This window comes from Zootoca vivipara, chromosome 6 (genome assembly GCF_963506605.1).
Source record: "Zootoca vivipara chromosome 6, rZooViv1.1, whole genome shotgun sequence".
NCBI classification, from domain to species: Eukaryota; Metazoa; Chordata; class Lepidosauria; order Squamata; family Lacertidae; genus Zootoca; species Zootoca vivipara.
Window position 1 is genome coordinate 48428089 of NC_083281.1, and position 12884 is coordinate 48440972.

The following is a 12884-nucleotide window of genomic DNA, read 5'->3' on the forward strand; positions in this document are numbered from 1 at the left end:
AAAAAGGAGGCTGGAGAGGAGCAAGGAACAGTGATGGGGGTCCGGAAAAGAACAGAGGGCAGCGAGTGGGGTGCTTCTGCACTCCCTGGGTCTGCTGCCCCACCCAGCTGTTCCCAGGATGCCACCTGAAGCAACTGCCTCTCCAAGTCTCCTGGCAGTACTTTTTTGTTTGTTTGTTGAAAAAGAGATGTTGGTACTCATCATTGTTACACTAATTGCCACGCTTTGGGCAGGGGGAGGGAAAGGTACCCTTGAGTACCTCTAGAAAAAAAGCACTGCCTCCTGGGCAGGTAGCCCTGGCTCCCAGCCACTTAGGGGTAAGATGATAAGGGACATCACTGGTCCATCTAGACAGGTATGGTCCACACAGGCCAGCTGAGATTTTTGGGCAGAAGTTACCAGCAGTGGCTCATGAGTTGGGGTGGTGATGGTGCGGCAGTCCTGTGCTCACCAAGATGGGGATGGGACAAGGCAGTGGCAAAGTCAGAGGAACTCTGGGTTGGCCATGGTGGCCCTGCAGGTATGTGTGTATCTGCCAGCCCCCCCCCCCGGCCAACCCAGAGCTCTCCTGACCTCACCACAGGCATGTGCCTGCAGAGCCACCACTAACCTGGAGCTCTCCTGGCCTTATCACTGTTCCACCCCACCCTATTGCTGCCCCAGTGAATGGCAGCATTTTCGCCACTGGGAAGGCACTGCTGCTGCTCTGCCCCCTTCATGGGCCACTGCTGGAAGTTGCTGCTTCCAACAGTCCTGCTGTTTTGAACTCTTTAAATGAAAATACCTTAAAATGGGTGCAAAGCTTGTGGAAAGCTATAGCCTCTCCTTGAGACCTATGGGATCTATGGGATACTCACTACTGAGCAGAGTCGTTGAGCTGATATTCTCGGGACCGGTTGAAGCATTCTTGGAGGCCAGAGTCTGCCCAAAGTCTCATCATTGCTGAAAGGAGTTCTGGAGAGAAGGGCTCTGTGTCCTCCATCCGACTGACAACGTCACAAACCATCTTTGCATCAGCCTGGAGAGAAAGAGAGAAGAAGTGCGACATGTCATATTTGCACAGTGGTGAAGAATCCTTAGGAAGTAAGCATGCAAAAACGGGGGAAAGCATTCAGTTTCTTAAACCATTCATTTTCCCTACAAAACTCATTTGCTTTAGTTTCATGTAGTTAGAAAGGCACTCATTATCTGAAGAATTATCACCAGCTTTTGTCACCCCCATTCATTTCCCACTGATACTCATGTGAGTCTCTGGTGACCCACCAATTGTGAATTTTGAAGCAAGTACAGAATTTCACATCTGTTGTTTTGCATTAGAAATGAAGTTTCTAGTCCTTAAGGATATAAAAATAGGCACAGAACCTTGTGAGATTTTAAAATGGCCTGGGGAGTCTAGAGAGAACCTCTGAGGTTTCAGGGTGGCACCAGTGGCCTGCATAACTCTGTGCCCTTCTACCCAAGCCATACAGATGTGGGATACATTGGACCAAGTAAGGAAATACATGCAAATTTGCTGACGTTTAACAATTGATTATGATGATGGTGTCAACTGCAGCCCAAATAAGGCATTATCGATGAGCATATGTTGCTTCACCTCTGCCAGAACAAAGGAGGAATTGATAGTGCCTGTTGTATGCATACATAAACTCTGTAATAATAGTACTATAACAACCAATCACCCATTTACTGAGTACTCATCGTGGTTTGCTTGCACGAAGTTTGCAGGGAGATTAGACAACGTAGCAAACATTATTTCCCACTCCCCACTGTGTTTCCCCACCACTTTCCTTATTGCAAGAAGTCTGATTTTGCAGGGCAAGCAGGTTTGCAGTGCAAGAGCTCCAATCAACTATAATGGTGCAAACTAAATTTGCATGAATGCGATTCAATCTTACCCCCAAATAGCAACTATCTGGAAGTTCTCTACATGAACTTTTCTTATCCACCAGGTATCTGGTTGCTAATATACATAATCAGAATATTCATTCTCTCTCTCGCTCCCTCTCTCTCCTCCCCCCATCTTCCTTCTTCTGTTTTCTACCTTTGAAGCATGACTGCAGCGTTTTCCTTTCTGGCAAGACCTTCACACAGTGCTGTAGCTCTGCTGAGGAAGCTGTTTGCTAGAATGCATCAATTTGTTTTCTTCAAACTGCAGAAACACACAGTTGGAAGGGGCAGGTGTTTGTTCGCCAGCAATGGGTTGAGTGCACATGCCTCTCAAGCCAAGCAGTGACAAGGTGCAATTTATTGCAGCGCTACTATAATTTGGGGGAACTGCATGCCAAGGAAAATACGACGGCAATTGATGACAATGATCCTGTGGTCAGGAGTTGGCAATGTAAGGCCCCACAGCCTATGTCTTGCTTGCCAAAGCTTTCCCTACACAATGACTTAAAAGGAGGATGAGCCATTGCAGAGCAGCAATGCAGGTCTGGGGAGAGCCTGGTTGAGCCAGACAGGCTGCCTACCTATACTCTAGTCTGGTGATTCCCAAATTCTCCCTGCCCCAGATCACTTGTTGAGGGTTGAGGAGGTCTGTTTAATGATTTTTCTGTTTGTTGTAACAATTGCAATGAGCTGCGCTAGATGCTGTATAGCCTGTCATTTTTAAAATAGAATTTTAACTCGTAAGCAAAAGAGATATACACAATAAATTAATTTATTGTTGTTTTTTTAAAGAGAGACTTACAAAACAACTTTGCAGCCAGGAAGAGAACTGTATGGCTTTTAACTGGATGAAGATTCAACTCCTTCATTATAGTCTCCCCTTAACTTTGCTGGCAATTTTCTCCACACCTTTCAAGTGCCTCCCCCTCCTATCAGTTACTCTTTAACTTCTGGACAGACACACTCCTCCCACCCCCAACACACACATACTAAAACCCCACAAGCTAATGAAGATTAAGCATGCTTAGTAGCCATGGAATGCCCAGTGTTAGTCGAAAAAGAAAACTGGAAAATGGAGAGTTGAAATGCAAACAGAGAGAAGCATGTAGCTGGCTGGCTGGAAACCAGGAACACTCTTGTTAGGAAGTGAGGATACGCTGCAACATTTTGTCGCAGATCACGCTTGAATGCTAGCAGGTCTCTATAAGCAAAATAGAATCACAGAACTGTAGAGTTCGAAGGGACTCCAAGGGACATTTAGCCAAACTCCCTGCAATGCAGGAATCACAACTAAAGAATTCATGACAGGTGGCCATCTACCTGAAAATCTCCAAGGAAGGAGAGTCCACCACCTTCTGAGGGAGTTTCTTTCACTGTCGAAGAGCTATTAGTGTAAAAAAACCCTCTTCTTAATATTTAGTTGGAATCTCCTTTATTGTATTTTGAATCCATTGGTTTGGGTCCTACCCTCTGCAGCAGCAGAAAACAAGCTTGCTCTATCCCCCATGTGACAGCCCTTTAGATATTTGAAGATGGCTATCATATCACCTCTCAGTCTCTCCTTCTTCAGTCTAAACATACCCAACTTCTTCAGCTGTTCCTCATAAGGCTTGGTTTCCAGACCCTCTGTCATCTTAGTCCTCCTCCTCTAAGCACGTTGCAGCTTGTCAATGTCCTTAAATTGTGGTGCCCAGAATTGGACACAGTATTCTAGGTGGGGTCTGACCAATGCAGAATAGAGCAGTACTGCAGGCAGTGACAATAAGCCCACCCTGTCCCCATTCCACTCTTGTCCTGCCCTTTTCCAGGTCCAAAAGGACCCACACGTCAGCGGTTGTGCACCAATTGGACATGTGCAAAATGGTTTCCAGCTGTATTCCTTCCCTTGATCTGGACACTAAACTTCTGTTGATACAGCCTAGAATAGAATTAGCTTTTTTGCTGCTGCATCAAGTTGTTGACTCATGTTAACAATGCTGTCTGCAGCCTTGGTGTACCTCAAGGAGACCTTCACTTGTAATAGCCTGCCACACATGCTTATGCTTGCCCCAGGTAGGCAGTTTGGGGCATCAGTCATCAGGTTGTTGGCTGCTCTTTCTACAGTTGCTAAAAGTTCTGGGCTTCAGACTGAAGTGTTTAAGGAAGATGGTTGGGAAGAGTGAGAGGAGAAGGCATCTCACAGCCAGCAAAAATGTGTGATGAGTTGCTTTGGGAGGGGCTTGTGGTCCTGGAGGCAATTTAGCTGTCAGGATATCAGTTCTTTAAGAACCAACATGTCCTTAAGGACTTGTCCTCAATCCTTCAACTTGCACACACGCTTAAATAAGTGCTGTGCCAAAATCCATCCTCCTGTTTCTCAAAACTTTTCCTCCCCTTGCATTTTTCTACCTCGTTCTCATAATGTCTGTGGGGTTTCAAGCTTATCTTATCGTTGTGAGGTGGCCAAGACTGGCGCACGTTTTCTTTCTTTCCAGCAAAAAATGACTCCAGGCCTCTGCAGCCTCCCCAGCCTTCCCACCCACGCTTCCTGATCTGAAAAAAAAGCCCCAGGGGAGGACTTACCCAACCATGCTGCCTTCTCCTGGGCTTTAACTGAAGTACAGATAGCCAGGGGGAGGCGATGTAATGTGGAAAGCTAGTGAGACGGTTGTGTAAAGGAAAGAAAGGACACTCACAAGCCCCCCTTGGCCACCTTGACATTCAAGCAAATGCAGCAGAAACCCCAAACTCTCTTCCAGAGAATGTCACTGTTTTTTTCCTTTGATAATTTTCAAGTGTGATTTCTTTTTGGAATTAATTGATGAAGAGTGGGGCTTTTTCTTTAAAGGGAAATTTTCCTCTGGTGCAGCACTTGCTTTGACGACATGGGACTAAATGACTAAATGCGTGTCTATATCAATTTGATTTTTAAAAAATACCTTCTCTAAATAGCTCCAGTGAGGTAGACGAATACTTCACAGTTGTGTGCGTGATATTCTGCCTTCAAATATTGCATTTTACAACCTCTGAATGTTAATTCTTTCTTTCTCTTGCCAGCGTTGTTTCTGTGTTAGTCTTGTTGCAGCTAAGGATGGCTGTCAAGCATCGCATCTCCCCTCCCCCCGGGAGCGCCGTGCTTTTTGACGCCATCATTTCACCCACTTGGAAGCCAGTCACGTGGGCCTGGTTTACCCATACACGTGCACCAGTGGATCTCTTGGCAGACAGGAGATGGATGTGTGATGCGGTTCTGTTGAAAAGCATGGCACTTGTAATGCTGTGAGAAGACATGAACGTTCCCTCCTGGTGGTGCTATTACCGTAGCAGAGGCTCATTCGTGCACGCAAGTCATTATTTGGTAATGCTGCCATCGTATGCAGAGAGGAACCTGCCCCAAGTGTATAGTATCAGGCACAGAGAAACCAAACATTGTGCGTCTTCACGAGCCCTTAGCTAAGGCCATTGGGGCACTTTTGCTGCTTTCAAAAGCTTTCCCTCCCACAACTATATTTTAGAATGTGCCCAGCAATTTAAAATTAGGTCAGGAATGAGAGGTTGGTAAGTGCTTCCAGGGGAGGAGGCGTTTTTTGCCGATTCCTCCTCCCTCCTTGCTCTACTGCCCACTTGGTTCTGGGCGCTCCCCTATCCCTAAATAACAGGTTTTTCTGGTGTGGCAAATGGAACGAGAAGCTGAGACTTAAGGGCACTCCATTCTGTGAACAGAATTTCACTCATGGATCTTTGGGTCCATCCCAGGCTCACAGGGAACAGGTACACAGCTTGAGGGCACTCTCGCATGCCACATTCTCATTGGAGGCAAATGTGTTTGAAACCATTTTGTTTAAGCAAGCCTAACCAGACATGTCTTTTTTAGCCCATTGTTGATTTTAATGATCTTTTGAATACTTTTAAATACCTATTTTTAACATACACTTATTGATTGTTTTAATGCTATATTGTTGCTGTTTTAAAGCTGTTTACATGTGCGTAGCCAGGATTTTTTTGGGGGGGGGGGATTATGTTGGGCCCACCCAGAAGTGAGTTATCTGCAACACAATCAGTCAGATAGTTAAGTATTTCTAATAGTGAGAAACTGAAGCAAGCAAGGCGCAAGAAAGAATTCAATGGCACGTTCCAGTCAGGCAAAAACATATGGGGGGCATATAGAGGGGCCAGGGGGCCACATTTGGCCCCCAGATCTGAGTCCCAGATTGTTGCTGTTTAAATCATGGTGAACCGGTAAGCGTCCAAGGTGTTGCAAAAGGTTTACGCTCCTGTTTATGCCACGTCCTTCCTATCTTCTTCCATGAGAAATGGTATTTTCTCTCCACTTTCTGCTATGTGGACAGAGCTTGCTTATCTTAGGAAAAGGCACCTTATTCAAGGAATGCCAATTGTCACAGATCTGATTTATGATACAAGGGAAGAGGAAGGACATCAATGGACAGTGATGATATAGCAGAAACAAAATCTAAATAGGGATGCACAACAGGGACACATCTCTAGTGACGCTGAGATCCTCAGCTTGGGACAGATGCTGAGCTAATGTGTCAAGACAGAGGAGTTATTTTGGAACCCACTGGATCAGCAGAAATGGCACCTTCCATCCACTCATTTAAAAAAAACAAAAAACCCCACATGATGGTTTTCACTTTTATCGCCTTTCCAGTGGAAGTCCTTATGAAGGAACTATCAAAAGTCAATGGAAAGGAGACGATGACATAAATGTGTCCTTGGCACATTTCCTCAGAACAGAGGCCACCAATCGCCCCAAAGAGAATTCCCAAGCTCCTGAGGTCCTTCCCCCTGTTACTGCCCCTTTGATCCCTTGATGAGTACATCAAACCATAGAATCACAGAACTGTAGAGTTTGTAGGGACACCAAAGATCATGTAGTCCAACTGCCTGCTATCCAGGAATTTCAACTAGATTGCACATGACAGATGACCACCCAACCTCTGCTTAAAAACCTCCAAGGAAGCAGAGTCCATCATCTCTTGTGGAAGTCTGTTACACTGTTGAGCAGCTCTTACTGTCAGAAAGTTCTTCCTGATGTTTAGTCAGAAACTCCTTGCTTGTAACTTGCTCCCATTGGTTCAAGTTCTGCCCTCCTGAGCAGAAGAAAACAAGCTTGCTCCATCCTCCATGTGACAGCCCTTTAGATATTTGAAGATGGCTATCATTATCTCCTCTCATCTCCTCTTTACCAAGCTAAACATACCCAATTCCATCAACCGTTCCTCATAAGGCTTGGTTTCCAGGGCTTCTATCATCTTGTTCGCCCTCCTCTGCACACAGTCCAGCTTGTTAATATCCTTCTTATATCACAGTGCTCAGAACTGGATGCAGCACTCCAGGTGTGGTCTGACCAAGGCAGAATAGAGTGGGACTGTTACTGTTATGTACTGCTGATTGGTCCGCAGGAGCCACCCAATCCAGCTCCAGGTGGAAGTGAATCAGCAACCTGATTGGCCTGCAGAAGCAGCCAATCAGGCTGCTGGCAGAAGTCAATCCGCAATCTGATTGGCTCACAGGTGCAGCCCTGAAGTAGCCAATCACGCAAGGCCCATAGTGTAAATAATGTATATAAGCAGACGTTTTGGGGAAAGAGACATTCTTCTCTTCTTCTTCTATTGCTACTACAAGCCGAATAAAGAGCATGAAAGTCACTCTTGACTCCGAGTATATTTCAGTTACTTTCCTTGACTGGGACACTAGGCTTCTGTTGACTCATGGAGTCTACCAAGACCCCTAGATCACATGTCCTACAGACACGTCAGGTGTCTCCCATCTTATATTTGTGCAGCTTCCTGCATAAGTGCAGAACCTCGTGCTTGTCCCTATTGAAATTCATTTTGTAAGATTTGGCCCAGTTCTCTGATCTGTTATGGTCATCTTGAATCCTGATTCTGTCTTCTGTGGCATTGGCTACCCCTTCAGGTTTAGTGTCATCTGCAAATTTAATGAGCAGCCACTCAATACTTTCATCCAAGTCATTTATAAAGATGTTGAACAAGAACAGGCTCAGGACACAACCCTGCGGCATCCCACTTTTTTCCAGGTTGATGAGGAACCATGAGTGAGCACTTTTGGGGTTTGGTCAGTCTACCAGTTACAAATCCACCTAACAGTTACCTCTTGCAGTCCACATTTTACCAGCTTCTGTGCAAGAATATCATGGGGGATTTGGTGCAAAGTCCTACTGAAACTGATACACTACATCTACAATGTCGCCCTGACACACCAAGCAAGAGAGATTTGTCTGACATGACTTGTTTATGAGAACCCCAAGCTGGCTCTCAGTAATTATAGCATTGTTTTCTAAGTGCTCATGGACCAAAGGACCTTAGCTGAAGGAGCACATTTCTTTCCATTTCTTTATTTAAATATTTCTAGAACACACCTTTCATAAAAATACAGTGATGTACAAAATTACAGTGCCTTAGATAAAAGCTTCAATAAAAGCTGGTTGGTGGGGAAAAACATGTTTCAAAGACCTGCCTGAATCTATTGGATTCAACTTTCCCTTGGAAAAGTGACATTTGCATGCACATATAGTGGTACCTCTACTTACGAATTTAATGCGTTCCGAACGCACATTTGTAAGTCGGAAAAAATTGTAAGTCGAATCCCATAGGAATGCATTGGGAGAAAAAAATCGTAAGTAGAAGCAACCCTATCTAAAAATTCGTAAGTAGAAAAAATCCTATCTAAACCACATCCAAGATGGCGGGCGGAGCTCTATTCATAAGTAGAAACCTTTGTAAGTAGAGTTATTCGTAAGTAGAGGTACCACATACATATTTTGCTGGTGAGGGGTCTCTCTCTCTCTCTCTCTCTCTCTCTCTCTCTCTGGGGCAAGGGAAGTTAGAAGGAGGAGAGAAAGTGACCAGAGACACTCACACAAAAATCCAAATGTGCCTGTGGACCTAAAAAAGTTGCCAACTCCCACCTTAGCAGATTGGATTGAAAAAGGCGGAAGGCTTTCTCCCCTGAAAACTTGCTTCCTTTAAAACTGAACAAGTTTGAAAAGGAAAGAAAAAATAACAGCCAAACACATGCACCAAAGGATCTCTCTCCACACAACACAGCCACCCACTGAAAGGGCACTGAGCCCAGGCCTCCACGATATGCATTCGTTAGCTGATTTAACAAGCAATTAACAGTCCAGGCAGAGATGATGCCCCTTCCTTTTCGAGCTCTCCAGGACATGCCTCAAACTGTGAGTGACCTTAACATCTCTCCCCCTCCCCTCTGGGCCCAGCAGGTAAGATTTTGAAATGCGACCTGGCTGGGTCCCGTCCCCCCCACGTCTCTTTCCAGGCCAGCCTTCCACTCTCTACCTCCCTCCCCAGCCAGTGGGATTCAAACCTCCTGCCAGGCTATGCCATCTGTACCGAAGTGCACAATTAAATAAGACAAAACAGGGAAAGGGGGGGGGAATCCACCACCCCTCTGCATCCTAGCAGTTTCCATCCCACTGGGGTTTTGTTTAATGAATACCACGGTGGTATTTCAGACAGGAGAGAGCTAAAAATATATAAGTGGGCACTCGAGGGATGGCTGGACCAGGGCGGAGGGGAGTGGGAGAAAAAAGGCAGCTTGTTGAAAGGTGCCACAATTATTCCTTTTCCCACCCTGGCTGTTTTCCCATTTTCTTTCCTTCTTTTTTTTTAAAAAAACCACTCTGTTTTTCAGCTGCTACAGTCTCAGGGTTCTCTGAGGCTTATAACTGCAGAGCAATGCTATTTATTTACATACAGACTGTTGGTCCACCCCTCCCTTGGCCCCTTGGCTTATCTTGCAGCAGTGGCTGAAAGGCAGTCTGCCATCTTGAATTTCCCACAATTCTCCTGGAGTGACCACTATTGGCCAAGGGACTTCCAGTTGGATAGGGTTTCCCCTCTCATCTGGAGCCACCGCTGAAAGGGTGTCCCCAAATAATTTTTAACAGAATTGAAGACGCTTGTTTTCTTTATGGTGTCTAGAGTGGCCAGGTGAAAAAGAAGACAGGGCTCCTGAAACTTTAATAGTTCAGTGAGTGGGGAGAGAGTGAGAGCTATTAAAGGTACAGGAGCCCTGCTAGTACCCTGTTTCTTCTATTTTAAGACGTAGTCATAAAATAAGCCATAGCAGGATTTTTAAGCATTCAAGGAATATAAGCCATACCCCGAAAATAAGACATAGTGGTAGGCGCAGCAGCAATGCTGGCCACGGCAGGAGGAAAAAAAATAAGACATCCCCTGAAAATAAGCCAAAGTGTGTTTTTTTGAGGAAAAATAAATATAAGACAGTGTCTTATTTTCGGAGAAACACGGTAGCTGTAGCTTGTCACAAAGCTATTAAAGGTGCAGGAGTTCTGTCCTCTTTTTCACTTGAAGCATTGCAACTATTCACATGGTCTTGATTCTGACCAGCAACTTGTGAAATGGCTAAAACAGGTGGGAATACTTTTGGTACGTGGAATAAAGCTTCTAGCTAGGACAAAAAAAAAGGTGACATTTTAAAATCTGAGGAGTTTTTAAATCTGGCAGCAAGGTAAGCATTGCCCTCTGAGATGTACTGTTTGGTCTTTCTCTCACACCCAGTCAGGCTGGTCAAATGGGGAGGGCTAAATCTAACCCTTTCCCTCCATGCTATTTTGCTGATCAAGTTTGACCCCCCCCCTCCATAACTGCTGTGATTCTCTGCAGGAGAAATCTAGCAACATAAAGGAAAACGCCTCCACATCTCAACATAGCAGTTATATATATATATATATATATATATATATATATATATATATATATAGTCGCCCCCCCCCCCAGCTCACTGGAACTCAGCTCCAGCACCTCTCAGGTGGGTGCCATTGCCATTCTAAGAGAGCGAGGAAGAAGTTCACGGTGAGTTCTGGCAACACTTTTCCTAGAAAAATAGAACCATATATATGCACAGTGTATATTTATTGTGAGTTGACACAAGGTAAAGAAAGGAGGGCATGAGCATTCTGTAACGACAGGGGCTCCTTCCCATGGGCTGTCCATTGCAGCCTACAGATGATGTTCCCAGATCTCCCATGCGCTGACAATTCTGCTACATTAATTACAGCGTGAATATTTGTCCCCACCTTCCAGCGCTGAGCTCTGAGCAGGCAACTAATTACTGGGTCCTTAGCACGGCGCGGCTTCCCAGCATGAAGGGAGCACCCTACAAATCATCTAACGTGAGCTGTATTTAACTACAGATGTGTGTCCGATTGTATTTTTAAAAAAGAGCAGACCACACCACCCATATCTTCTCTAAATTTGCATTTTCTCATCTTACTGCCTCTGATCTGATCCCCTGCTCTTTTTCAGTGGCTAAAACAACTTATTCCTTCCTTCCTTCCTTCCTTCCTTCCTTCCTTCCTTCCTTCCTTCCTTCCTTCCTTCCTTCCTTCCTTCCTTCCTTCCTATGAGTAGTGATGTCTCGCAGGTTACCAAATTTGGACCGAGTGCTGCAGCCTGCTAGCCAGCTCCATTCGCTGGTGGAACATCTGCCTTTAAAGCCAGTGCATGCAATCATTCTACACACACACATACACCTGAGATAGATCACTGCCAGGTGACATTTTTCCATCAATAATTTGCAGACCATTTAACATGGGTACTATTTTGGATTTTGGTTTGAGAGTGGAGATTTTCTCCACAGGGGTTAAAAGCCCATCCTTGGACATGTTCTTGATAAGATACACTGCTCTGAGTAATTAATAATGATAACAGGACATATTTAAACCTTTGCAACAGTGCTCAGCCTGGCCTCCGAACCTTTGGAGTTGCCACTGTTTATAGCTGCTGCTAGAGATTAATTGGCTACATGGAAGCAATCAGGGTGAGGTTTTTTTTTTTTAAAAAAAAACACAATTCAACTTCCTAACTCCACTCTGCCCACTAATTTGAGCACTGCTTTAAGTTTCCATGGTGCTTCACAGATACTGCTGCTGTGATCCTTATAACAAGACAAGTTTGTATTATTATCCTCAGGCTGGCCCAGGACATTTTGCTGCCTGAGGCAAAACCCCTGGTGCCGTGCTCCACCACTACTTCCTGTCCTCACAGCCGCCAACTGCCCACCGCTTGCCCCCGCCAGGTCTTCGCTTCTGCTGGATGCCTGCTGCTGCTTCCTGCTTCTCAGCAACTGTGCCATGCCCCTGCCTCGGCTTCCTCCACAGCCATGCTCCCCTCCTCCTCCTCCTTCTTCTTTGGTGATCACTTGTAGCCGAGTAAGATTGTCTTCCATAAACACGATTTTAACAATGGGTCCGTAAGTGACTGTGGAGGCCAATTCTGGATTCACACGTCCTTCCATAGTGGGGACATTGGTTTCCAGGCGGGAGTTGATCACGGTGTGGATTTGCCAAGCGCGCCTTCCTCTTAGCACGTTTCTCCCTTGTGTTCTGAGTTCGAGTGTCTTCAAAGCCCATGACACCTTTGGTAAAGGCTGTTCTCCAACTGGAGTGCTCGCAGGCCAGGGTTTCCCAGTTGTCAGTGTTTATACCAAATTTTTAAAGATTTGCCTTGAGACAGTCTTTAAACCTCTTTTGTTGACCACCAGCATTACACTTCCCATTTTTAAGTTCAGAATAGAGTAGTTGCTTTGGAAGACGATCATCAGGCATCCACACAACATGACCAGTCCAACGAAGTTGATGTTGAAGAATCATTGCTTTAACACTGGTGATCTTTGCTTATTCCAGTACACTGATATTAGTTTGCCTGTCTTCCCAAGTGATGTGTAAAATTTTTCAGAGACACCGTTGATGGAATGCTCCCCTCCATCTGGAGGGCACGCGGTTGGGAGAGTTCATGGGAGAGACCAGTTTTGAGCTGGTGGCTTCCTGGTTCACAGCTCAGCCCCTTCTCCAGAACACTAGGGGTTTCTCTCTCTTTAGACCTCACAATAACTATAAGGAGATTGTCAACAAAGGTCAGTGCTCCATAAGGGGAAAAGAAAATCCTTATATGATATAATAAAGGGAAACAGAAAAAGGAGAAGTAATT

General features: G+C 45.2%; 1 protein-coding gene across 3 annotated transcripts in view; it reads right to left on the reverse strand.

Annotated features, from left to right (window-relative positions):
* GNAO1 (G protein subunit alpha o1) overlaps nt 1-12884 on the reverse strand; it is a 181147-nt gene that overhangs the window by 52386 nt on the left and 115877 nt on the right. For all 3 annotated transcript variants that reach the window (XM_035117116.2, XM_060275937.1, XM_035117115.2), the window contains exon 4: nt 858-1018. In XM_035117116.2, the coding sequence (XP_034973007.1) occupies nt 858-1018 (161 nt within the window). The remainder of the gene's footprint in view (nt 1-857; nt 1019-12884) is intronic.